At 39.9% G+C, this 27840-nt stretch overlaps 1 protein-coding gene across 1 annotated transcript; it reads right to left on the reverse strand.

Annotated features, from left to right (window-relative positions):
- Positions 1-24117: 24117 nt before the first annotated feature.
- On the reverse strand, positions 24118-25158 carry LOC103235793 (platelet factor 4). The gene is made up of 3 exons (XM_007998878.3): positions 24907-25158; positions 24463-24589; positions 24118-24337 (listed from the first exon to the last, which is right to left on the reverse strand). The coding sequence occupies exons 1-3, from the start codon at positions 24995-24997 to the stop codon at positions 24250-24252; spliced, it is 306 nt and encodes a 101-aa protein (XP_007997069.1). The 5' UTR covers positions 24998-25158; the 3' UTR covers positions 24118-24249.
- Positions 25159-27840: the final 2682 nt, after the last annotated feature.

Genomic DNA, 27840 nt, shown 5'->3' on the forward strand with positions numbered 1-27840 from the left:
TATAAGAGTATTGATTGGGGAAGTAATAAATGTCCATGAAACCTCCACTTTTTATGTTCAGAGATTGAAGTAAAGGTACGCATAAGAAATTATAAAAGTATTAATTTGGAGAACTAATAAATGTCCATGAAATCTTCACAATTTATGTTATTCTGACATGGCTTCAACCGGTCCCTATGTTCGGGGTCCCTGACTTCCAGCAACAGTTACACTGGTATTTTGATAGGGGCTGCATTGAATATTTAGATTTATTTAAGCCGTATCATCATTTTAATAATATTAATTCCTCTGATTCATGTGCATGAAATGTCTTTCCATTTGTTTGTGTCATCTTCAATATCTTTCATCAGCATTTTGCAGTTTTCCTTGTAGAGATCTTTGACTTCCTTGTTAAATTTGTTACAGAGTAGTTTAATTTTTTGTAGGTATTGTAAATGGGATTGTCATCTTGATTTCATTCTTGGTAGATAAATATTGGTGTATAGAAAGGCTACTGATTTTTTTATTTGATCTTGTATCTTGCAAGTTTACTGAGTTCATTTATCAAGGTTTTGTTGATAGAGTCATTAGGTTTTTCTACATATAACGTCATATCATTAGCAAATTGGGACAATTTGCCTTCGTCTTTTCCAATTTGGTTGGCTTTTATTTATTTCTCTTACCTGATTGCCTCTGGCTAGGACTTATATTACTATGTTGCAAAGAAGTGGTGAAAGTGGGCATCTTTGTATTGCTTTAAATCATAGAGAAAAGGCTTTCTACCTTTTTCCAATCAGTATGATGTTAGCTGTGGGTTTAGTATATATGGCATTTAATATTTTGATGTATGTTTCCTCTATTCCTATTTGTTGAGAGTTTTTATTATGATGAGATAGTGCATTTTATCAAATGATTTTTTTCTACATTTATTGAGGCAATCATATGTTTTTTGTATTTCATACTGTTGATATAATATATCACATTTATTGATTTGCATATATTGAACCATCCTTGCATCCATGATATGAATTGAACCTGATTATGATGTATTATCTTTTGGATATAATGTTTTATTTGGTTTGCTAGTATTTTGTTGAGGATTTGATGTCTGTATTCTTCAGGGATATTGACCTGTAGTTTTGACATTAGGGTAATGCTGGTGGCTTAGAATGACTTAAGGCGAATACCCTCCCCTTCAAATTTTTGGAATAGTTTCAGGAGAATTGGTGTTATTTCTTTGTACATTTAGTAGAGTCTTTTTTTTTTTTTTTAGATGGAGTCTCACTCTGTCACCCAGACTGGAGTGCAGTGGCACAATCTCGGCTCACTGAAAGCTCTGCCTCCTGGATTCATGCCATTCTCCTGCCTCAGCCTCCCAGGTAGCTGGGACTACAGGCACCACCACCATGCCTGGCTAATTTTTTTGTATTTTTAGTAGAGACGAAGTTTCATCGTGTTAGCCAGGATGGTCTCAATCTCCTGAACTCGTGATCTGCCTGCCTCAGCCTCCCAAAGTGCAGGGATTACAGGCGTGAGCTACTGTGCCTGGCTGGTAGAATGTTTTTATGATTTTATATGATTCTGGGCTTTTCTTTGTTGGGAGACTTTTTGTTACAGATTCAATCTAGCCACTCATTATTGGTCTGTTCACATTTTCTATTTCTCCCTGATTTAATCTTTGTACATTGTATATTTTCAAGAATTTTTCCATTTCCTATAGGTTTTACAGTTTGTTAATCTATAGTGGTTCATAATGATCTTTTGTATTTCTGTGGTATCACTTGTAATGTCTCTTTATTTGCTTATTATTTTGTTTATTCTGATTTTGTCTCCTCTCTTCTTGGATAATCTAGCTAGTGGTTCATCAATTTTGTTTATCTTTTTGAATAACCAACATATTTTGTTGTCCCTTTGCACTTTTGTCTCTATTTCTTTTAGTTCTTTTCTGATTTTTATTATTTCCTTTCCTATGTTAATTTTGGTGTTGGCTTATTCTTGCTTCTCTAGTTCTTTGAGGCATGTTGTTAGATTGTTAATTTGTAATCTTTCTCTTTCTTTATTTTTTATTTTATTTTAAGTTCAGGGGTACATGTGCAGGTTTGTTATATAGGTAAACTTGTGTCATAGGTGTTTGTTGTAGAGATTATTTCATCAACCAGATACTAAGCCTAGTATCCATTAGCTATTTTTTCTGATCCTTTTTCTCCTCCCACCCTAACTCCATCTTCCAATAGGCCCTAGTGTGTGTTGGTTCCTTATATGTGTCCATGTGTTCTCATCATTTAGCTCCCACTTGTAAGTGAGAACATGTGGTTTTTGATTTTCTGTTCCTGCATTGGTTTGCCATGGAAAATAGCCTCCAGTTCCATCCATATTCCTGCAACGTACATAAGCTTCTTCTTTATTTTTGCTGCATAGTATTCCATGGTGTATATGTAACAATATTTTCTTTATCCAGTCTACCATTGATGGTCATTTAAGTTGATTCCATATCTTTGCTATTGTGAATAGCACTGCAATGAACATATGTGTGCATGTGTCTTTTTAATAGAATGATTTATATTCCCTTGAGTATATACCCAGTAATGTGATTGCTGGATTACCTGGTAATTTTTCTAATAATCTGTTGAATAGGGGTAGTGAGAGAGGGCATCCTCATCTTGTGTTGATTTAGAAGGGGAATGCTTCCAGCCTTTGCCCATTCAGTGTGACGTTGGCTGTGGCTTTGTCATATATGGCTTTTGGTATTAACATGAGTGGCTATTGAATTTTATCAAATGCCTTTTCTGCATCTATTGAGAAAATCATGTGGTGTTTGTCTTTAGTTCTGATTATGTGAAGGATCATATTTATTGATTTGCATATGTTGAACCAACCTTGCATCCCAGGGATAAAACCTACTTAATTGTGGCAGATAAGCTTTTTGATGTGCCGCTGGATTTGGTTTGCCAGTATTTTGTTGAGAATTTTTGCATTGATGTTCATCAAGGATATTGACTTGAAATTTCCTTTTTTTGTTGTCATTGTATCTCTGCCAGGTTTTGGTATCAGAATGACGCTGGTCTCATAGAATGAATTAAAGAGAAGTCTCTCCTCCACAGTTTTTTGGAATCATTTTAGTAGGAACGGTACCAGCTCTTCTTTGTACATCTGATGTAATCAGTTGTGAATCTGTTTGGCTCTGGGCTTTTTTTGGTTGATAGGTTATTTATTATTGCCTCAATTTCAGAGCTTATTATTGATCTGTTCAAGGATTCAATTTCTTTCTGGTTCATACTGGGGAGGGTGTATGCATCCAGGGATTTATCTATTTCTTCTAGATTTTCTAGCTTATGTACAAAAAGGTGTTCATAATATTATCTGATAGTTGTTTGCCTTTCTGGGGGTCAGTGGTAAAATCTCCCTTGTTGTTTCTGATTGTGTTTACTTGAATCTTCTCTTCTTTCTTCTTTATTGGTTTAGCTAGTCATCTATCTATATGACTAATTTTTTCAAAAACCAGTTCCTGAATTTGTTGATATTCTGAATGGTTTTTCATGTCTTAATCCCCTTCAGTTCAGCTCTGATTTTGGTTATTTCTTATCTTTTGCCAGCTTTGGGGTTGATTTGCTTCACTAGTTCTTTTAGTTGTGATGTTACATTTTTAAATTGATGTTTTTCTAACTTTTTGATGTAGACATTTAGTGCTATAAATTTCCCTCTTAACACTGCCTTGGCTGTGTCCCAAAATTTTGCTATGTTGTCTCTTTGATCTTATTAGTTTCAATAAATGTTTCATTTCTGCTTTAATTTTATAACTTACCTGAGAGTCATTTAGGAGCAGATTATTGCATGTTCATGTAAAAGTATAATTTTGAGTGAATTTCTTAGTCTTCATTTCTAATTTGATTGCACCATTTATATGATTTGGCTATGTTGTCACCCAATTCTCACCTTGAACTGTAGTCCTGGTAATCCCCACGTATCATGGAGGGACTCAATGGGAAGTAACTGAATCATGGGGGTGGGCTTTTCCTATGCTGTTCTTGTAATAGTGAATAAATCTCACAACATCTGATGATTTTATAAAGGTCAGTTCCCCTGCACACAAGCTCTTGCCTGCTGCCATGTAAGATGTTCCTTTGCTCCTCCTTTGCATTCTGCTATGATTGTGAGGCCTCCCCAGCCATGTGGAACTGTGAGTCCATTAAACCTCTTTTTCTTTTTAGCCAGTCTTGGGTACATCTTTTTTATTTTTTATTTTATTTTATTTTATTTTATTTTATTTTATTTTATTTGAGATGGAGTCTTGCTCTGTCACCCAGGCTTTAGTGCAGTGGCACGATCTTGGCTCAATACAACCTCCACCTCCTGGATTCAAGCAATTCTTCTGCCTCAGCCTCCTTAGTAGTTGATTACAAGCATGCACTACCACATCTGGCAATTTTTTTTTATTTTTAGTAGAGATGGGGTTTTCTCATGTTGGCCAGACTGGCCTTGAACTCCTGACTTCAAGTGATATGCCCACCTTGGCCTCCCAAAGTGCTGAGATTACAAGTGTAAGCCACTGCGCCTGGCCTGGTATGTCTTTTTAGCAGAGTGAGAATAGACTAATACTGTAAATCATAACTGTGAGTGGGGCACTGCTGTAAAGATACTTGAAAATGTGGAAGCAACTTTGGAACTGGGTAACAGGCAGAAGTTGGAACAGTTTTGAGGACTCAGAAGAAGACAGGAAAATGTGGGAAAGTTTGGAAATTCCTACAGACTTGGAGGGCTCAGAAGACAGGAAGACATGGGAAAGTTTGGAACTTCCAAGAGACTTGTTGAATGGCTTTGACCAAAATGCTGTTAGTGATATGGACAATAAAGTCCAGGCTAAGGTGGTCTCAGATGGAGATGAGGAACTTGGGAAGTACAGCAAAGGAGACTCTTGCTGTACAAAGAGACTGGCAACATTTTGCTCCTATCCTAGAGATTTGTGGAATTTTGAATTTGAGAGACATGATTTAAGGTATCTAGTGGAAGAAATTTCTAAGTGGCAAAGTGTTCAAGAGGAAGCAGAGCATAAAAGTTTGGAAAATTTGCGGCCTGACAATGCAATAGAAAAGAAAGACTCATTTTCTGAGAAGAAATTCAAGCCAACTGCAGAAATTTGCATAAGTAACTTTAAACCAAATGCTAATCACCAAAACAATGGGGAAAGTGTCTCCAGGGCATGGCAGAGACCTTCACAGCAGCCCCTTCCATCACAGGCCTGGAGACCTAGGAGGAGAATATGGTTTCTTGAGCCAGGTCTGGGCACCCCCCACCCTGTGCTGTGTGAATCTTAGGGATTTGGTTCCTTGTGACAGCCAATCTATCTGTGGCTAAAAGGGGCCAAGGTACAGCTTGGGCCATGGCTTCAGAGGGTGCAAGCCCCAAGCCTTGGCAACTTCCATGTGGTGTTAGGCCTGTGGTGCACAGAAGTCAAGAAGTGAGGTTTGGGAATCTCCACCTAGATTTCAGAGGATGTATGGAAATATCTGAATGTTTAGGAAGAAATTTGTTGCAGGGGCAGGGCCCTCATGAAGAACCTGTGCTATGGCAGTATGGAAGGTAAGTGTGGGGTTGGAGCAACCACACAGAATCCCCACTGGGGCACTGCCTAGGGGAGCTGTCAGAAGAAGACCACTGTTCTCCAGACCCCAGAGTGGTAGATCCACTGACAGCATGTGCTGTGTACCTGGAAAAGCCACAGAAACTCAACACCAGCCCATGAAATCACTGGGAGGGAAGCTGTACCCTGCAAAGTCACAGGGTCAGAGCTGTCCAAGACCATGGGAATCCACCTCTTGAGTCAGTATGACCTAGACGTGAGACATTGAGTCAAGATTATTTTGGAACTTCAAGGTGTAATGACTGCCTTATTGGATTTCAAACTTGTGTGGAGCCTGCAGCTCCTTTATTATGGCCAATTTATCCCATTTCTTGTGATAGTAAATAATTCTCATGAGATCTGATAGTTTTATAAAGGGAAGTTCACCTGCACACACACTCTTACCTGCTTCCATGTAAGACAAACCTTTGTTCCTGCTTTGCATTCAATCATGATTGTGAAGCCTCTCTAGCCATGTGGACCTGTGAGTCCATGAAACCTCTTTTTCTTTGTAAGTTACTCAGTCTTGGGTATGTCTTTATTAGCAGCATGAGAACAGACTATTACAGTGGTGGTCCAAGAGATAGTTTGCTTTGATTCCAGCCCTTTTGCATTTGCTGAAGAGTGATTTACTTCCAATTATGTGATTGATTTTAGAGTACATGCCATGTGGCAATAAGAAGAATGCATATTCTGTTAGTTTGAGGTGGATAATTCTGTAGAGGTCTATTAGGTCCATTTGACCCAGTACTGAGTTTAGGTCTTGAACATATTTGTTAATTTTCTGTCTCAGTCTAATACTATCAGTGGAGTGTTGAAGTCTCACACTATTATTTTGTGGGAGTCTATGTTTCTTTGCAGATCTCTAAGAATTGCTTTATGAGTCTGGGTCCTTCTGTGTTGGGTGCGTATATATTTAGGACAGTTACATCTTCTTGTTGAATTGAATCCTTTACTATTATGTAATGCACTTCTTTGTCTTTTTTGATCTTTGTTGGTCTGTTTCATCAGAAATTAGGATTTCTATCCCTGCTTTTTTCTGTTTTCCATTTGCTTGGTAGTGACTATCTGTGTCACTGCATGTCAGATGGTTTTCTTGAAAACAGTGTACCGACGGGTCTTGGTTCTTTATCCATCTCGCCACTGTACACCTTTTAATTGGGGAATTTAACTCATTTACATTCAAGTTTAGTGTTGATATATGTGGATTCGATTCTGTCATCATGTTTTCAGCTGGTTATTATTCAGACTTGTTTATGCCCAGAACAGTTCTTGATGTGGCTGCTTTATAGTGTCACTGGTTTGTGTACGTCAGTGTGTTTTTGTAATGGCAGATAATGGTCTTTTCTTTCCATATTTAGTGCTTCCTTCACATGCTCTTGTAGGGGAGGTCTGGTGGTAATGAATTCTCTCAGAATTTGCTTCTCTGAAAAGAATTTTGTTTCTCCTTCACTTATGAAGCTCAGTTTAGCCAGGTATAAAATTCTGTGTTAAAATTTCTTTTCTTTAAAAATGTTGAATATCAACCCTCAATCTCTTTTGGCTTGTATGGTTTCTGCTGACATGTCCACTGTTAGTCTGGTGGACTTCCCTTTGTGGTTGATCTGACCTTTCTCTCTAGCTGCTTTGAACATTTTTTGCTTCATTTTGTCTTTGAAGAATCTGATGATTACGTGTCTTGGAGTTCATCTTTTTGTGAAGTATCTTACTGAGGCATTTCATGAATTTGACTGTTGTCCTCTCTAGCTATGTTGGAGATGTTCTTACGGATTATATCTAGAAATGTATTTTTCAAGTTGATTCCATTCCCTCCATCTCTTTAAGGGACACCAATGAGTTCACAGATTGGGTCTCTTTACGTAATTCCATATTTCTAAGAGATTTTGTTTGTTCCTTTTCATTACTTTTTCTCTATTCTTGTCTGACTCTTATTTCAGAAAGCCAGTCTTCAAGCCCTGAGATTCTTTCCTCTCCTTGGTTTATTATGCTATTAATACTTATGATTGCATTATGAAATTCTTGTAGTGAGTTTTCAGCTCCATCAGATTGGTTACATTCTTTTCTATACTGGTCATTTTTGCTTGTCAGCTCCTGCATTGCTTTATCGTGATTTGTAGCTTTCTTGAATTATGTTTCAGCATATTCCTATAGCTCAATGATCTTTCTTCTTAACCATATTCTGAGTTATATTTCTGTCGTTTAAGTCATTTCAGCCCTGTTCAGAACCCTTGCTGGAGAGCTGATATGGTTGCTTAGAGGAAGGAAGGCACTCTGACTTTTTGAATTTTCAGAGTTCTTGGACTGATTCTTTCTCATATTTGTGGGCTTATCTTCCAGTGATGTAGGCTTAAGTGCAGGGCACTGGCGAGCGCAGGTCTGTGTGCCTTCTCTATGCCCTGCAAGTAGCAATTGTTTCTCAGGGCAGAGAAGGATTTATTGTTCTCTGTGTGGTGTTAGCACAAGAACAGATCACTGGTGGGGCTGGGACTGGCTGTCTCTGTCCCCGGCAAGACTCAGTCTGTAATGGTGGTCACCACTGGGAGGAGTGTGGACCTTATGTATCCCGTGCGCTGGCAGGACAAGGAAAGCAAAATCTGCCACCTGCAGGCAGGCACCAGGAAAGCAATGTGGGGAGTAGCAATGGACGTCGGGGAAGCTTCAGTATAGGGAGGGAGCATGCAGGCTGGTGTGTGGCTATAGGGGCTGCTTTGCTGTAGCTCTTCGCCAGACAGGCATGAGTTTGCCAGTGCAGAAGCTATGGAGTGGGCCTCCAGGGCATGCAAGGCTTCCCTGCAAGCAGCTATAGTCAGTCAGGGTCCTGGGAGAGGTCAGCAGACCAAGAGGTGCTCAGATTGGACCAGCCCTATCTGCCATCAGGACTTGACAGTTCCACTAGGGCTAAAGTCTCCTATAGGAGCAAGTCAGGCCTAGAGGGATGACCATCACTGGCTGTGTTCTGCTACAGGTACTCCGGCACCAAACCTTCTGGGCTCCACATCAGCTGACTTGCTGCCCCTACCACTTCACTAAGCAACTCTCCCTGCCAACTCAAGTGTCTGTGATGGTAAAGTGGTCTCCTCCTACTGGGTTTCCAGACACCTGTGGGGAAAGCAGGTTGCTCCTTACCAGTTCAACTCACCCATTCTCCTGGAGCCATTGGGAGCTACAAAGGAGTCTGGGTGTGCTGTAGCCCCATTTAGGGTTCCCAACTTTCTCCCCCTTCAGCCCAGCTTCTGTGTCTTCTATCCACCCATACTCTGTTCCTTCCCTCTGCAGATATGTTAGGAGCATGCTAGTCATCTCAGTTCCTCAGTGGGAGCTGTTTGACCCAGCTGCATCTAGTCGGTCATCTTGCCCTCCCAATCTCTCCTTTTTAATATAGGCATTTATTGCTATAATCTTGCCTCTTAGCACTGCTTTTGCTGTATACCACAGGTTTTGGTATGTTGTATTTCCATCTTCATTTTTTTCATGGAATTTTTAAATTTTCAAGTTTTCATTTTAACTGTTTTATTTACCCAGTGGTCATTTAAGAACATGTTGTTTAATTTCTATGTGTTTGTATTATTTCCAGTGTTTTTCTTGGTATTGATTTTCAATTCTATTCCATTTTAATCTGTGAAGATATTTGATATGATTTTGACTTTTAACAATTTGTTGGGACATATTTTGTGACCTAACATATGTTCCATTCTGGAGAATGTTCTGTGTGCTGATAAAAAGAATGTATTCTGCTACTGTTGGAGAGAGTCTTCTGTAAAGATCTCTTAGGTTCGTATGACATAAATATAGTTTAAATCCAATATTTATTTTTTGATTCTCCATCTAGATGATCCATGTAATGCTGATATGAGGTGGTAAAGACCCCACTATTATGTTTCCATCCTCTCTTTAGCACTAGTAATATTTGCGTTATGAATCTGTGTGCTCTAGGGCTGCAGATATATATATATATAGTGTTATATATATAGCAATATATATATTTAGAATTGTTATATTCTTTCACTGGATTAATTCCTTTGTCATATAATGATTTTCTTCATTTTTTTTTTCTGTTCTCAACTAAAAGTCCATCTTACATAAATATAGCTACTCCTGCTCACTTTTTGTTTCCACTTGTGTGGAATATGTTTTTTCATCTCTTTACTTTAGTCGTATGTGTCTTTACCAGTAAGGAGATTTTCTTGTAAGTAGTATATAGTTGGATCATGCTTTTAATTTCATTCAGCCACTCTATATCTTTTAACAGAAGAATTTAATCCACTTGTGTTCAAGGTTATTATTGATATGTGAGGCCCTGTCAAATTGTTAATTGCTTTCTGGTTGTTTATACATTCTTTGATCCTTTATTTATGTCTTATATGTTGTTATTGATGATCTGTTTGGGAAGCATAGGAGACCCAGGGTCACACCATTTTAAAATCATCTCCATCTTAAAATTAGCAAGGCACATTCCTTGTCAGACATGACCGATGGTCGTAAGATGTTTATGGCTGATGAAGGAGATTAATAATGCTGTAAGGACAAACTCCTACAACAAGAAAATGTTCAGGTGCCCTGATACTAGCAAGGCACATTCTTTGCCAGTCATGACCCATGGTCATAAGATGTTTATGTCTGATGAAATAGCTTAATACTTTCTGTAAGGACAAACTCCTACACCAACAAAATGTCCAGATGCTCTGACACATAAAACAACATAATGCTTTCAACTTGCTGTTGTAAATGTTTTGTGACTGTATATTATCCTGCAACCATATTCATATTCCATCATATCTTTCTTTTATTGTATATAAATGAAGATTGATTCATCCTTTCAATACTCAGTATGGAGAAGAAGTATGATACAGAGAGTTTAGAATTGCAGTAATTGAAATAATCCAGTTTTACTGTGAGATGCCAGGTCTCCATGAGTCTTGTTTACCTTCTTTTTCCCTCTAACTTTAAAAGGATCTAAAAAGCCAGAGAAGTACTTATGTGAATGGATATAAAACTCACATCTCTGGCAATATTACCTGTCAATGAGATCAAATCCATTCAATTAATCTGCCATTTCTCAATGTTAAGGGGGAGGGAAAATATTCTTAAAAAGTTTTAGTTTACGTGATGGCCAAAATGGCTGACTAGAAACAGTTAGTGTGCACTACTTTCACAAAGAGAAGAAAAAGTGGTGAATAAATACTACATCTTCAATTGAAACACCCAGGTGGGCACACTAGGATACATCAAACAAACAACTGAACCCAAGGAGAACAGAGAGGAGAAAGAATAGATGAATGCCTACCTGACAGTGGCATGGAGCCAGAGGAGGCTCCCCCACTACTGGGAAATGGTGAGAGAGTGAGAAACCCTGGGACACGCACTTGGTCCATAGACTTTTGCAAGTCCTGGTCTCAGGAGATGCCCTTGTGAGCTCATCCCACCAAAACCTTCAGACCGATATGCAAAGCTATGGGAGTCTCAGTAGAGCCACTGCTGAGGCATAGCCAAAGTACCAAAAGTCTTTGATCCCTAGGCATCCCAGCATTAGTGGCTTCAGCTCTGGCAAATAGGCTCCTTTATGCACATCCAGGAAAGGAGCCAAATCCAGGGGGTTGAGCAGCAACTGTCTACAGCCTCACTTCCACTGAACCTCACAGGATGAGACCCACTGGCCTAGGACTCCAGCCTCCCACTACTGGGGTTCTGAGGCCAGTAGCAGCTCTGAACTTCCCCAGGACAGAGCTCCAGGGCAAGGGGGCAGCAACTTTCCTGTCTTGCAGCCCTCACTGTTGTTGCCTTCAGGCTCTGGAGAGCCTCCAGTGACTAGAGACTAGCGCAAACCCCCAGCACAGCACAGTTGTCCCACAGAGAAGTGGCCAGACTCCCACATTTATCCTCAGTGGATGAGAGCTCCCAACCTGGGACTCCAACCACTTCCCATCGGGGCTCTCAGGTTGGCAGCAGCTCTGCATTTCCATAGGACAGAGCTCCTAAAGGGAGTGGTAGGCTGCCACCTTTGCTTTCTCACAGCCCTCACTATTGTTGCCTTCAGGCTCCAGAGAGTATGTGGTGAAGAGGGACTGGCACGTGACCCCAGCACAGTGCAGCTGCTTCATCGAAAAGTGGCCAGACTCTTCTATATGCAGGTTTTCATCCCAACTTCTCCTTAACTGGCGAGGCCGCCTAACCTTAGACTCCAGCATGACCACCCTGCCCCTACTTGAACACTTCAGTTGGAGGCAGCTCGGCATTTCTCTGAGGAGGAAATCTCAGTCAACCCACAACCTCTTGGCCATTGCAGCTGCAGTAGTACCATCCTAACCAACCACCTTTGGGCTGGGGAAGGAATAAAGGGCCTAGTCACTTCACTGGCACCTGAGCGCTCCACAGCCACCATACTGACAGGAGTTCAGTCTGTCTTCCCTGTGAGTCCCCAGCACCCTCTCTTCAGCAGGCAGGGCCCCCTACTCAGGTCCACAATTTAGACGCCCCACAAACAGTTAAGAAAACCCACTGGTAGTGGCTCTGAATTTCCTGGGAAGGGGCTCCAAGAGGCAATCAATGTTCCTTTCTGCCACTGTCACAACAATGCTCTGTCTCTTCTGCTCACAGGCTGGGGAAGAAACAGTGAGCCTGAGGGCTTCACCTAAGCTTACAGTACACCGTAGTCACCATACAGAGAGGAACCCAATCTCTCCTCCCTGTAAACCCTTAATCCCCACATTCCCAACAAGGGGGGTGCTTGGCTCAGGTTAGCAGTGCAGCCACTTCACCCCCTGCCTGAACACTCCCAGGAACAGTGGCTATAGGGTTCTCAGAGGTGAAGCTCCCAGAGGCTACTGAAAGCCCCTCTACCACTGCTATTGCAGTGGTACTGCCCTTGCCCTAGGGAATGAGCAAAGACCCTTAGTGCTTCATCCACACCTTGAGCAAGCTTTAGTTGCCCTACGGAGAGGTTACTGGTCTGTCTCCCCTCTGTCCCTCCCACCCACTTGTCACAAGGTATGCCTCCCTGGCTTGGGCTCACAGTACAGCTGCCTCAACCTAGGTTGAAGGTTGATCACACTGACTGATAGCAGCTCCACATCTCTCTGGGTGGAGCCCCAAAAGATAAGTGAAAGACTTTTATCACAACCACTACTAAGTTCCTTTCCCCTGTTACCTTTAAGATTGGGAGGGAACATAAAGCCTGACATTGCCCCAGAGTTGAGATATGCAGCCCAGGAGTGTTAAATTGTCATCTTGAGCCAGCATTTGAGTAAGAGAGGAGCTCTCACTTACAGCGTGCTGAGAAGGAGCATGGCTATAGTCAAGAGGAAACACAGAGAAGCCACGTGACTGAGAAAAAGCTTACCTAGTGGCCATTACACTAAGTACCACCTACCAGACTGCAGCTCAAAACTTCAACACCAAAAATAATTTGTTATTATACCTCCCTGTGATATCAATGACAGGAATTCAGCTAAAAATAAAGACCCTGCAAAAAACTTTGGCCCTCTGAAAACATCTAAAAAAAAAAGTCTACTAGTGGTCCTCAATTTATACCAAGTTAAAGGTATACCCATCCACACAGATGAGAAAGAACAAATAAAAGAACTGTAGCAACTCAAAAAAGCCAGAGTGTCTTCTTCCCTGCAAATGGCTATACTAGTTACTGAGCAAGGATTCTTCACTGGGCTGAAATGGTTGAAATGACAAAAACAGAAATCAGATTATGAATAGGAATGAAGATCATCAAGATTTGGGAGACCATTAAAATTCAATACAAAAAAATCTAACAATCACAATAAAATAATACAGGAGCTAATAGATTAAATCATATTTTTTAAAAGATCATCTGATAGAGCTGAAAAATACACTACAAGAATTTTATAATGCAGTCACAAGTATTAGCAGCAGAATAGATCAAGTGGAGGAAAAAATCTCAGAGTTTGAAGGTTGACTCTGAAATAACTCAGCCAGAAATAAAGCAAAAAGAATAAAAAAGAATGAACAAAATATCAGAGTGATACAGAATAATATGAAGAGACCAAATCTATGACTTATGGATGTCCCCAAAAGAGCCAGAGAGAAAGCAAGAAACTTGGAAAACACATAATCTTGACAGTCTCCAATATCAAAATAAAATTTTAAAAAGTTAAAGGCAGATAGAGAGAGAGGTAAGGTCACCTACAAAGAGAATCCCATCAGGCTAACAGTGGACTTTTCAGCAGAAATTCTACAAGCCAGAAGAGATTGGGAGCCTATATTCAACATTCTTAAAGAAAAAATTTCCAACCAAGAATTTCATATCCAACTAAACTAATATTCATTAGTGAAAGAGAAATAGGATCCTTTTCAGAGAAGCAATGTTGAGGGAATTCATTACCACCAGACTTGCCTAAGAAGAGGTACTGAAAGATGCTCTAAATATGGAAAGAAAATACTCTTACTAGCCACTACAAAAACACACTTAAGTACACAGACCAGTGACACTATAAAGCAAGCACACAAGTCTGCATAAGAACCAGCTAAAAACATGATGACAGGATCAAATCCATGCATATTAACACTAACTTTGAATGTAAATGAGCTAAATGCCCTAATTAAAAGGCACAGAATGGCAAACTGGTTAAAGAACCATGATGTATTGGTATGCTGTCTTCAAGAGACACATCTCACATGCAGTGACACACACAGGTGCAAAATAAAGGCATGAAGAAAAATCTACCAAGCAAATGGAAAACAGAAAAAAGCAGGGGTAGTAATCCTAATTTCAGGCAAAATAGAATTTCAACCAACAAAAATCTAAAAAGACAAAGAAGGGTATACATAATGGTAAAAGATTCAATTCAACAAGAAGATGTAACTATCCTAAATATATATGCACCCAACACAAGACCACCCAGATTGATAAAGTTCTTGGAGACCCACAAGCTGACCTAGATTGCCACACAATAATAGTGGGTGACTTCAACAATCCACTTACAGTATTAGAACATTGAGGCAGAGAATTGACAAAGATATTTAGGAGCTGAACTCAACACTTGACCAAACAGACTAAATAGACATCTAGAAAACTCTTCAACCAAAACAATAGAATATGTATTCTTTTCATTGCCACATGGCACATACTCTAAAATCAACTACACAATCAGACATAAAACAACCCTCAACATATTTTAAACACTTGAAACAAAAGAAACAAAACCGACCACATTTTCAGACAATGGCACAATAAAAATAGAAATCAATACAAAGAAAGTCACTCTAAACCAGAAAATTACATGGAAATTAAACAATCTGCTCCTGAATGACTTTGTAGTAAATAATGAAACCAAAGCGAAAATCAAGAAGTTCTTTAATAGTAATGAAAACAAAAATAAAACATACCAGAATATCTGGGGCACAGCTAAGACAGTATTAAGAGGGAAATTTATAGCACTTATAGCACTAAATGCCTACATCAAAAAGTTAGAAAGATCTCAAACTAGCAACCTAACATTGCAGCCAGAAGAAATACAGAGGCAAGAGCAAATCAACCCCAGTGAGAGCAGAAGACAAGAAATAACCAAAATTAAAGCTGACCTGAAAGAAATTGAGACACAGGAAACCATACAATAGATCAAGAAATCTAGAAGTTTTTTTTTGAAAACATTAATAAAATAAATACACCACTAGGTAGAGTAATAAAGAAAAGATAGGAGACCCAAATAAATACAATTGGAATTAACAAAGGGTACATTACCACTGACCCTGCAGAAATACAGAAAGAAAAATCATCCACTACTATGAACACCTCTATGCATACAAATTAGAAAATCTAGAAGAAATGGATAAATTCCTGGACACATACACCCTCCCAAGACTAAACCAGGAAAAATGTTAATCCCTGAACATACCAATAATAAGTTCCAAAATCAAATCAGTAATAAAAAGTCAACCAATCAAAAAAAGTCAGGACCCAACAGATTCACAGCAGAATTCTACCATATGTGTAAAGAAGAGCCGTTACCATTTCTACCAAAATTATTCCAAAAATATTGGCAAAGGAACTCCTCTCTAGCTCATTCCATGAGGCCAGCATCAGTTGGATACCAAAACCTGACAGAGACACAACAAAAAAAGAAAACTTCAGGTCAATATATTTGATGAACATTGATACAAAAATCCTCAACAAAATACTGGCAAACCAAATCCAGCAGCACATCAAAAAGCTTATACAACATGATCAAGTAGGCTTTATCCTTGGGATAAAGGATGGGTCAGCATATGAAAATCAAATAAATGTGATTCATCACATAAACAGAACTAAAGATAAAACCCACATGATTATTCCAATAGATGCAGAAACAGCTTTTGATAAAATTCAATATTTTTTCATGCTAAAAACCCTCAGTAAAATAGACATTGAAAGGACATACTTTAAAATAATAATAGCCATCTATGACAAACCCACAGTCAGCATCACACTGAATGAGCAAAAGCTGGAAGCATTCTCCTTTAAAACAAACACAAAGATGCCCTGTCTTACCACTTTTAGTTAACGTAGTATTGACCAGGCAACAGAAAGAATAAAAGGCATCCAAATAGGAAGAAAGAAAGTTAAACTATCCTTGTTTGTAGATGCCATGATTCTGTATCTAGAAAACTTCATAATCTCGGCACAAAATCTCCTTCAGCTGATTAACAACTTCAGCAAAATCTCAGGATACAAAATCAATTGTCAAAATTATTAACATTCCTGTACATCAACAACGGTCAAGCTGAAAGCCAAATCAGGAGTGCAATCCCATTCACAATTGCCACAAAAGAATAAAATACCTAGGAATACTATTAGATCTCTACACCTAGAATTACAAAATCCTCCTCAAAGAAATCAGAGATGGCACAAATGGAAAAACTTTCCATGCTCATTGTTAGGAAGAATCAATATTGTTAAAATGGTTGAACTGCTCAAAGCAATGTACAAATTCAGTGTTATTTCTATCAAACTACCGATGACTTACTTCATAGAACTAGGAAAAACTATTTTAAAATTTATATAAAAGCTAAAAAGAGCCTGGATAGCCAAGGTAACCCTAAGCAAAAATAATAAAGCTGGAGGTAGCTTGTTGCCTGACTTTAAATTGTACTATAAGTCTATGTTAACCAAGACAGTCTGGTACTGGTTTAAAAAACAAAAAAAACATATAGACCAATGGAATAGAATAGAGAGCCAGAAATAGTGCTGCACATCTAAAATCATTGGATCATTGACAAACCTGATAAAACTAAGCAATGGTGAAACGACTCCCTATTCAATAAATTGTACTGGGATAATTGGCAAACCATATGCAGAAGATCAAAACTGAACTCCTTCATTAGACCAGACAGAAAAATAACTCAAGATGGGTTAAAGACTGAAATATAAAACCTAAAACTATATAAACCCTGGAAGATAAAATTCAATACCATTCAGGAAATAGGAATGGGAAAATATTTGTGACAGACACCAAAAACAATTGCAAGAAAAGCAAAAATTCACAAATGGGATCTAATTAAAATAAAGAGCTTTTGCACAGCAAAGAAACTGTCAACAGAGTAAACAGACATTATACAGAATAGGAGAAAATATTTGTGAACTGTGCATCTGGCAAAGGTCTAATATCCAGAATCTAAAAGGAACTTAAAGGAATTTACTAGCAAAAACCAAACAACCCCCTTAAAAAGTGGGTAAATGACATAAACAGGCACTTTTCAAAAAAAGATATATATGTGGCTGAAAAGCATATGAAAAAATGCTCAGCATCACTAAACATTAGAGAAATGAAAATCAAACCAACAATATGACACCATCTCACACCAGTTTGAATGACTGTTATTAAAAAGTAAAAAAATAACTTTCATGTTAGACAGCCATGGCAAATACCTTTTTGCATTGTATTACCTGGATTCTTTCAGCCACCTGTATCTAAATGTCAAAATCTCTTGCTAGACTTTGGAAATTTTCATCTATTGTTTCATTAAATAGGTTTTCTAATCTTTGTTTCTTCACCCTTAGTAACACTGATAATTTGTTTATCTTGTCATGTTATGTTGTCCCAAATGTCACAGAGGCTTTGCTCTTTCTTTTTTATTATTTTTTCTTTACTTTTGTCTGACTTCAAGAGACCTATCTTCAAGTTCTAAGATTCTTTCTTCTGCTTGATCTAGTCTACTGTTGACCCTTTCAAATGTCTTTTGTATTTCCTTTAAAGGATTCTTCATTTTTAAACTTTTCATTTGGTTCTTATTGAAAATATCTATCTCTGATAAATTTCTCATTCATATTCTGAATTTTTAAAAGTTTCTTTGTATTATTTTTCAGAATTCTCTTGAATATCACTGAGATTCCCTTAAAATCAATGTTTTTGGCCGGGCATTATGGCTCACACCTCAGTACTTTGGGAGGCTGAGGTGAGTGGATCTCTCAGACTCAGGAGTTTGAGACCAGCATAGGTGACATGGTGAAACCCTACCTCTACAAAAAAAGAAAAAAAAAATTAGCCAAGCATGATGGCACATATGTGCCTGTAGTCCCAGATACTTGGGAGGCTGAGGTGAGAGGATTGCTTGAGTCCAGGAGTTGGAGGTTGCAGTGAGCTGAAATCACACTTCTGTACTCCAGCCCTGGGCAACACAGTGAGATCCTGTCTCAGAAAAAAAAAAAAAAAATCAATATTTTGAAAAAAACAATATTTTGAATTCTTTATTGGGAAATGAAATTTTCTTTTTGATTAACATCTATTGGCCGGGCATGGTGGCTCATGACTGTAATCCCAACACTTTGGGAAGCCAAGGCATGCAGATCCCCTGAGGTCAGGAGTTCAAGACCAGCCTGGCCAACATAGTGAAACCCCATCTCTACTAAAAATACAAAAATTAGCTGGGCACAGTGGCAATGCCTGTAGTCCCAGCTGCTGGGGAGGCTGAGACAGGAGAATTGCTTGAATCCAGGAGGTGGAGCTGCAGTGAACAGAGATTATGCCACTGCATTCCAGCCTGGGCAACAGAGTCACACTCCATCTCAGGGGAAAAAAAAAAAAAAAAAAAAAGATCTATTGCTGGATAATTAATGTGTTCCTTTGGAGGTGTCACATTTTCTTGCTTTTTATGTTTCCAGCATGCCTACATTGACGTCCACACATGTAGTACAACAGTGCCTTCTTTCTGTTTTGACATTTAGTAGAGGAGGACTTTTTTCTGAAGATGTATCTATGGTATTCAGTGGGTAGGGCACTTTGGCTGTGATTCTGGGTACACAGTAACATAGTCTCTGGGTGATTTATTTGGCTGTAAACAACATTGGTAGTATTTGTGATTTCCTTCATGAGTTAGGGTGCCGTCATTAACGGAGACTGGTGAAATTTTGCTGTGGACTAGTATGTTTTATGGGCCAGTCTTTAGGCCACAGCGGTGGTAGCAGTTGGCTGAGTATGCCTATCTTTATGCCCTAGGGAAGTGGACGCTGCTACATGTCTTGGTTTTTACCAGTGTGTTAATTCTTGGGCCTCTAGGCAGCATGCTTGGAGGTCAGTAGTGGCAATGGTACATCAGTTGGTGGGCAGGTTCTCGGGCCTCGGGGCAGTTGACGTGACATGGGCATTCAAAGTAGCACTGGAAAGAAGATTCTCTGGGTCCCTAGCAGTGTGTGTTGATGTTGGCAGTGGCTACAGTGGGTTGGGTGCACCAGTATCCAGGCCCACAGGATATCCATTTGGGAGGTAGGTGCCAGTTGAGGTGGGAGAAGCTAGGAGTTTAGACCACACCCCAGGCCCCTGGAAGAGTTACTTAAGTTCCCAGGGTGGTGGATAGGGTTGGACAGTCTCCGGGACCCCAAGCTATGTGCTTTGGTGAAGAGGTGGGGATGTGGCTAGGTTGGATAGCTTGTGCTCAGGCACCCTGATTGTGAGAATAGGCACTAGACATGGTGGGCAAGAGCAGAGCAATTCTCAGGTCCCAGGCAGAGTGTATGGGCAGGGGTAGAAGCAGTTTTGTTGAGGTCTTGACACTGAAGAGGGTGAGGCATCCCTTTGGTCACATCCTTGTGCTGGCAGATGGGGAACATGCAACCCCTTCAAACCCTAGTCCTTATGGGATTTGCCTCCCCTACCCTGGCTTCAAGAGCCCTCACTCAGCTTGCAACCAAGTCCCAGCAGCAGCTTTCACTCACCTCATGACCCCACCTCAGATCACTCACTTCCTGGCATCAGTTGCTGCCTCTCAGGCCTAGCTCACTTCCTAGCCCTGGCAAGGACAGTGATCCCTACTTGTTCTCCTGTCCCAGCAGTGACAAGCCAACTTTTGATAATGCTCCAGTCCCAGCACTGCTGAGTCCCAGGATAGCATGAAGTTGGCAGAAGCTAGTTGCTGTAGCCACTTAGGTCTCAGAAAGAATGTGGAACCTAGTGTGAGCTCCCTCCCTGGAGCAGTTCCATCCTACAGTCTCCTGGCTGGTCTTCATGTTAGTTTCAGGGTTTGGGAGGGTCAAAGGGCTCTCTCATGGCGAGGGTTATACTATTTCACAGTAGGGATATGAACCGCTAGAAGTATATTACTTGCCCCTTCTCTGCGTTAGGAAGTCACTCCCAGCTCCCAACCTATTCTGGGAAAGGAGGCTGCCTCTCCTTCCTCTCAGCTTTCTCTGCTGAATTCCAGCATCATCTCTTGATTAATGTACTCATATTGTCACTGTCTATATACTACTCTGGTTTTTCTAAGTGGAGGAGGCAGGCATAAAATGGTTTTAATCGGCCATCATAAACAGCCCATCAACATTGTGGTTTTGGTATTTAATTTTCTTTTATTTGTTACTGTAAGTGGAAAATATCATCTTGGTCTATCATGTTAAAATCTTCTTAACTCGTTGTCTGCTTTTGATTGTGATTCTGAGCAGGGGAAGTTCTTGTTGGTTGCGTTCTCAACAGGTTGCTTGCTAGCTCACAGATTGTGGCTGTCACTCTTGGAAATCTTATACACTCTGGTGGTGAAACTCCAAGGAAAGGGAATAAGAGTCCTATTTACTTACTAGGTTCCAATTCTGAGTCAGAATTCATGCTGGGTCCTATTATAAGTGTGATGTATTCCTTCCAAGAGCCCTATGAAGTGGACCTTATTGTCCTTATTTTGCAGATAAGGAAACTGAGGAGACTTGGGGTCACACAGAATCAAAGTTGAGATATAACCCAAACTTACTCAAAAGCTCACTGGGCTAATGCCAACATCTACAGGACTCACAGGGAAAAGAGCCATATGGAGAGAGGGAATAAGCATAAAACAGCTACTTAAGTCCATTAATTATGAACATGCTTGCCTTTTATCCAAGTCTTCCCAGAAATCAATGTATTTTCTGTTCTCTATTAAGTTTGCATTAGGAAGCAACTAGAATGTACATGACTGAAGTAGATAGCTAATGAATATAAATGGTAGCCCCAGGTGAAAAGGACTTAGAATCCCAACAGTCCAGACAACATCCTGTTTGGTGTGACATCTTTACCACAGAAGCTATTTTTCATGGGTTTCCCAGAGATTCCAACCCTAAGTCAGGGATGGAGATTGAAATTGAAGGAAAACTACAGACCAGGAGATTTAACTATCCAGTTGGTCCTCAGCATCCTGTTCTTACTGACTCCCCATGCATCTTGTTTGGAGTGTGGACTCCAATATGGACCATCAGAACCTAACTTTTTAATCAATGGACTAGATTAGTGCTTTTAAACTACACATCATGATCCATCAGTGGGTTATAAAATCATTTTATAGAGTTGTGGCCAACATCTTTTAAAAAGTGGAATATGGTAGGATAGGATAGGATAGAAAATAAAATATCAGGATGCATACTACAAAGCAGGTATAAGTATTGTATTGTAAGCTTGTTTTATGTGCGTGAGTATATATTTATGTAAAGGTGTAGAAAACCATGCATATATTCATATACACATAGACAGTGAATATAAATATACACAGGACTATATATGTATAAGTTAATGCAATATAACATGAGTTAGCCATTTGTTCTCCAGCCAAGGAAAATATTTTATATTACCCTGGGACATGCTTTCATACTATTAAAATTTGGACAGCAATGCTCCCTAACTAATAGCAATAAAATTAAGTAAATTACTAAGTGTTCTTCTTTATGGTGTGTAAAAATAAGTACTTTATTAAAAGCTAGCAGTTCAACTTGCAAGGATATCAAATGACTAAGATTTTCAAAAATAAAAAATTGAGTGGTGAAATTACAGGTTATGAAAAATATTTTTATTTCATCTATATTTTCTGCTCTTTGCAATAAATAAGAATTGCCTTTTATAAAGAGAAAAATATGGATATATATTTAAAACCAACTAAACCTTCAATGTTTTATACATTACAGAAGAAGCTATTTTTACCACAATCCTTAGAAGAAAAAAATGAAAAATTGCAAAAAGGCAGAACAGCTTCCAAGAACAAAATATTCTTTGGTGGTTTTGTTTTATTGATAGAGCCCATGACTAAGCAGTAAGTGTCTAGTTTGTGGACATTTTCTGATGACTGCTTACAACTAATAAGGAGTTTGAGTAAATTTAAACTTTATCACTCCATGACTGTTGAAACAACAGGGAGTTACTGTGTGACTTGAGCTTTTCCCAGCAGGAAAGCCATCTTCCCATGTCCTTGCTGATAAAGGTGGCAACTTAAAAGTGTTCTCAGTATAGTTAGATCAAGGTAATTCTTAAGCAGTAATTTATGAGGCACCAACATTCCAGCAATGATTGACTTTGGTCCTCATGATCATCTATGAAGTAGCCACTCATAATATCCCTGTTTCACAGATGAGAAAACTACGGCACAGTGGGAAAGTGAGTGTGACACAGTGCAGACTGCCATGCTAAGGACTTTGGATCTTGAATGATTTATGCAGGGGAGTGAAATATTTCTATCTGTGTTTTGAATAAATAATATGGGTAGCAGTGCATAAGTTGTATCATAGGTGAAAAACACCAAGGGGGTGAAAACTAGTTGAGAGACCTTGCTTCACTCTCTCTCTCCATAGATATTCCAGCCCTGCAGAACTATGAACTATTGTCCAAACATGCAAATGACCTAATTATCTAGTGTCCTTTTTACACATTATTCATCTGGTGACAGTTTCTGTCTTCCCTTTATCCCCCTGGCAAATTCCTACTCCCCCTTCAAGAGCTAGTTCATGGGACAGTTCATGTCTGAAGAATTAGCTAACATGCCCCTTGCCTGTGTGAAAGGCAGAACAATGTGAAAGCAAGAACAGGAATTCGGGAGTCAGACTTATCTGCTCAGCCTCTCGCAAGCTGTGTCCTCCCTGAGACTGTCAACTCATCTCTATATTGGGAATAGTACTCTCTAACTTGCAATGTCGGTGTGGGAATTTTCAATGCTATTCTGGCATTTCCTAAGCATCTATAAATTATGTTTGTCCTAATTAGTTTGTCATCCTAAAAACCCACCCTTTCCACCACCAATGGCACCATGTTCTATTTTCTCTTAGGATTTTTATCGTGTGTCTACACAAACATTGTCACCTTGGGTAAAAATCACATTAGCTCATGAGCAATGGCTGCAGCTTTCTCACTCCTCAGCTAGACTCTGCCTTCTGACCCATTGTGGTAGGGTGAATAATGCCCCCCACCCTTGAGATCCCCATGCCTTTCTCTCTGGAACCTATGAATATGTCGTTTAATGTGGCAAAAAAGTCTCCACAGATGCATTAAATATCTAGAAATGGAAATGGTTTCTGGATTATCCAAGTGGTTCCAATGTATTCACAAGGCTCCTTATGAGAGGTAGGTAGAGTTAGAGACAGAAAGGTCAGAGGAGAGAGGGGAGATGTGACAATGGAAGCAGAGGTTGGAATGATGCAGTTTGAAAATCAATTGGAAGGGCCATAAGCCAAAGAATGTAGATGCCTCTAGAAGCTGAGAAAGGAAAGGAAATAGATTCTCTTCTAGAGCCTTCAGAAGAAACATAGTTATGATCATACTTTGAGTTTAGCATGTTCAACCCACTTGGGATTTGTAACACCCTAGAATTGCAAGATAATAAATTTGTATTGTTTAAGCCACTGAGTTTGTGTTAATTTGTTACAGAGGCCATAGATAACTAATATACCAACATTGCAACAACTTCCTTTCTCCCCAGAGTAGAGCAGTGCCTTCCTGAGGGATGAATAAAAACATCAGTATGTAGTACGTCTCCTCGTTTCCAGAATTTGTGGGCATAAAAGCGGAGATTTATTTATTTACTTAATTTTTTTAAAAGCCATCTAGTAATGCATAAATGCTACTAATATTTATTGGCAAATGTAATAATAATCGTCCAGGTAAATTGTAGCTATAACGTACTGCAATCATGTAAATGCATGAATATGTATCAGCCAACATGTGACACCAAGCAAAACCAGTATTCAAACCTTCCTTCAAAATACTTTTTGCTTAAAATACCGGAATTTTTTTCTTCCATGAATTTATGTGTCAATACAATTTTTGCACTATTATTAAGAAGTATTTTGACAATACTACAACTTGATTTATTTTGTTTATTTAAAATCATAAGCATAACACAAATATCAGAGGTTCTTTCACAGTTAGATTGAAACTGGAAAAAAAAACAAAAGTATGTTACATAGCAAATGCACACACTTAGACAACTAGTAGCTAACTCTCCAAAAGTTTCTTAACTATTTTCTTGTACAGTGGGGCTTGCAGGTCCAAGCAAATTTTCCTCCCATTCTTCAGCGTGGCTCTGGCAAGGAAAAGAGAAGAGATGTGACCTTCAGTTCTTGGGTTTGCAGATGGCATTAAAAAGGAGAAGGATGGGCAGAGGAGGCACGGAGCCAGGGCACTGAGTGATGCAGTGCAAGGACTCACATCAGTTGGGCAGTGGGGCAGTGGGGTCCGGCCTTGATCACCTCCAGGCTGGTGATGTGCCTGGGACGGACCTGGGAGGTGGTCTTCACACACAGGCACTGCAGGTCTCCATCTTCTTCAGCTTCAGCTGAGGGGAAAAGGGAGGGGGTAAGAGAGGAGGAGGGGACGGAATGGTGACTCCATGAGTAGCCAGAGGTACTTTAGGGACTTTTTCCACTACCTTCAGCCTTCTTTTCCTTAGCCATAAATCATACCTCCCTCAGACAGAAGTTGTGCTGACCTGGTGCGAGCTGCAGGTGCAGCGCCTGTCGCTGTGCCCGGACAGTCAGCAGGCGCTCGGTTAAGCGTAGCTGCGATCGTGATCCTAGAGGACCCCCCAGCCCCAGGGCTTCACGGACTCCACCTCGCCGCTGGCGGCCCTCACAGCCTTGCTTCTGCTCTCACCTGTGGCGAAGGCGACCAAAACTGGCAGGAGCAGCAACCCCAGAAACAGCAGCACGGGGCGTGAGGGGCAGAACCGGGCTGCGGAGCTCATGTTGCAGCAGAGTTTCCAGCAGGATCTCAGTACGATGGGAAAGTCGGGCTGGGTCTTTGTGGCCAGTGACTCCTGAGCCTCACCAGGCGCGTTTTATCGCCGGCTGTCCTTCCAGTCCGGAAGCCTGAAGTGAACAGCCAGGAACTGCGGTGTGGAAACTAAGATACTGCTGGGAAGACTTGGGCTCTGGCCAGCCTAGATTACAAAAAAATAAAGAAGAAAGGGAGGGGGGGAAGGAGGAAAGAGAGGGAAAGAGGAGGAAAGAGAGAAAGAAAGAGAAAGAAAAGAAAGGAAGGAAGGAAGAAAAGAAAGGAAGAAAGAGAGAAAGAAAAGAGAGAGAGAGAGAGAAAGAAAAAGAAAGAGAGAGGGAGAAAGAAAGAGAAAGAAGGAAAGAAAGAAGAAAGAAAGAAAGAAAGAGAAAGAAAGAAAGAAAGAAAGAAAGAAAGAAAGAAAGAAAGAAAGAAAGAAAGAAAGAAAGAAAGAAAGAAAGAAAGAAGAAAGAAAAGGGCTCTGGGCAGCTGCCTTGGCTGGGACCTCCAACCTCAACTTACATACAAGCACATTTGTAGAGTTAGAAACAGAACTTGAGTCAGAAGAGGAATTTTTTGTGTGTTGTATTAATAATAGAGTTCTCTGTTGTCATCATGCAAATTACACACTAGGCACCTTCAGGACCCTGACAGTTCTGTTTCCTTTCCAACCTCCCAGCTGCAACTACCAATGCTTACTACTGAGTTTGGTGGCTTTGTGTGTGAAGGGTGTGTTATTTGCAATTATTTTCTGCTGCTAATAAGTTTAATTTCTTCTCTAGCAATGACTCTTCTGAATTTCACCTGAATGTGGAAAAATTCCCTAGTCTCTAGATGGGATTTACCAGGCTCCACCAACAATTACCCAGTATGCTGTGGGACGCAAGGTCTATTTTCCCATTACTTGTACTCTTGGAAAAATTGCGGAAGTAATATTTGAATGCATTCTTTTTGTAAAAGCTTAGTGCCTGGCTGTTTCTTCATTGTTTCCATGCTGAATAACAGTCCAGAAGAGAAGACAAGAAGAGTTTGCTAGGCCATGCCTCCCAGTGCCTGCTGTGTCTTCAGCCAATGCCAGTGACAAGGTGAGATGGGCTGAACTGTTGGCGGGGAGCAGTGATGGTTTCTGCGGGAGGATTCAGGGCATCTGGGAGTTGAATGTGAGAATGATGGAAGGTGAGAGTGGAGGGGATGCAATAGAATCCCACACAGGAAAGGAGAAGAGATCCCTGTGGACTGTCTTCCCTTCTCTGAAAAAGAATGACTGTGGCCCTTTATTAGGGCAGGGTACACCCTCAACCCGAAGTCAGAGGTTCTCTGTCACACTGATTAACCGTGGTGAAGGGTGTCAGGAGACCACTGCATGGAAAAGCTGATATTCTAATACATGGTAGGACTGGACTTCTACAGAAATATGCAATTTAATTGTTGAGCTGAGTAGTTTCTTCCTCCTACTCTCCCACCACTTGCCTTTTTAGCTGACTAAGACTTATTTATACTTCTGGAGTCGGATTAAGTATCAGTTCCTCAGAGGGGCCTTCCCTGACAACTCTATGCAATCATGTTCTCTTGCCTTTCTATCTGGCAGAACTCTGTTTTCCTGTTTCTCACAGGTAACACACATGCACACACACACACACACACATATTACACAGAGATACATATGTGTGTGTGTGTATGTGTGTATTTCATAGTGTTAAAAATGGTTTTGTTTCCTAAACTGGAAAACACTATGAAATCAGAGATTATAACATTTATCACTGTTTCAGTGTACTGGTATAGACTCAATTCAAAGTGCTACCTTAGCAAAGATGATGAGTTGAAAATGATGATGATGAAGTTTTAACATGCTCATGTATCTGCTCCTTCAAGCAATTGAAGCATACATATATTAGCAAGTGTAATATATAGTTGAAATTATTTGCCTACTTATCTGCCTCTCCTACCACACAGTGATCTTTTCAAGTGCAATTCTCTGTGACTTATATACAGTAGTGCAGCACATAACAACATTTAGGTCAATAATAGACTGCATATATGACAGTGGTCCCTTAAGATTATAATGAAGCTGATAAATTCCTGTTGCCTAGTGATGTGATTCCTACTGCCTCACGGTTGTAAAGTCATAGGAAGCAGTGTATTACTGACATGTTTGTGGGATGCTGGTGTAAACAAACCCACTGCACTGCCAGTTCTATAAAGTATATAGCACATACAATTATGTATAGTACACAATACTTGATCAGAATAACAGCTATGTTACTAGTTTATGTATTTACTAACTATACCTTTTATTATTATTTTAGAGTATACTCCTTCTACTAGTTATAGAAAAAACATTAACTGTGAAACAGTCTCAGACAGATCCTTCAGGAGGTAGGAGTTGTTATCTTCTGTCTGTTATCATAGGAGATGGCAGCTCCATGTGTATTATTGCCCATGAAGACCTTCTAGTAGGACAAAACGGGGAGTTGGAAGATAGTGATACTGATGATCCTGACTCCATGTAGGCCTAGGCTGATATGAGTTTTTGCATCTTAATTTTAACAGAAGAGTGTGAAAAATAAAAAATACAAAAGAAAACAAAAAGCAATTAGCCAGGCTCTATGGCTCACAGGTGTAATCCCAGCCTGAGAGGCTAGGGCAGGGGGATCACTTGAGACCAGGAGTTCGAAAGCAGCCCGGGAACCAAATGAGTCCCTTTCTCAATAACAGTTTTCAAAAATTAGCTGGGCATGATGGTGCACATCTGTAGTAAAGATCAAGGAAGATCACTTGAGCCCAAGAGTTTGAGGCTGTAGTGAGCTGTGATCA

Source organism: Chlorocebus sabaeus, chromosome 7, assembly GCF_047675955.1.
Source record: "Chlorocebus sabaeus isolate Y175 chromosome 7, mChlSab1.0.hap1, whole genome shotgun sequence".
Classification (NCBI taxonomy): Eukaryota; Metazoa; Chordata; class Mammalia; order Primates; family Cercopithecidae; genus Chlorocebus; species Chlorocebus sabaeus.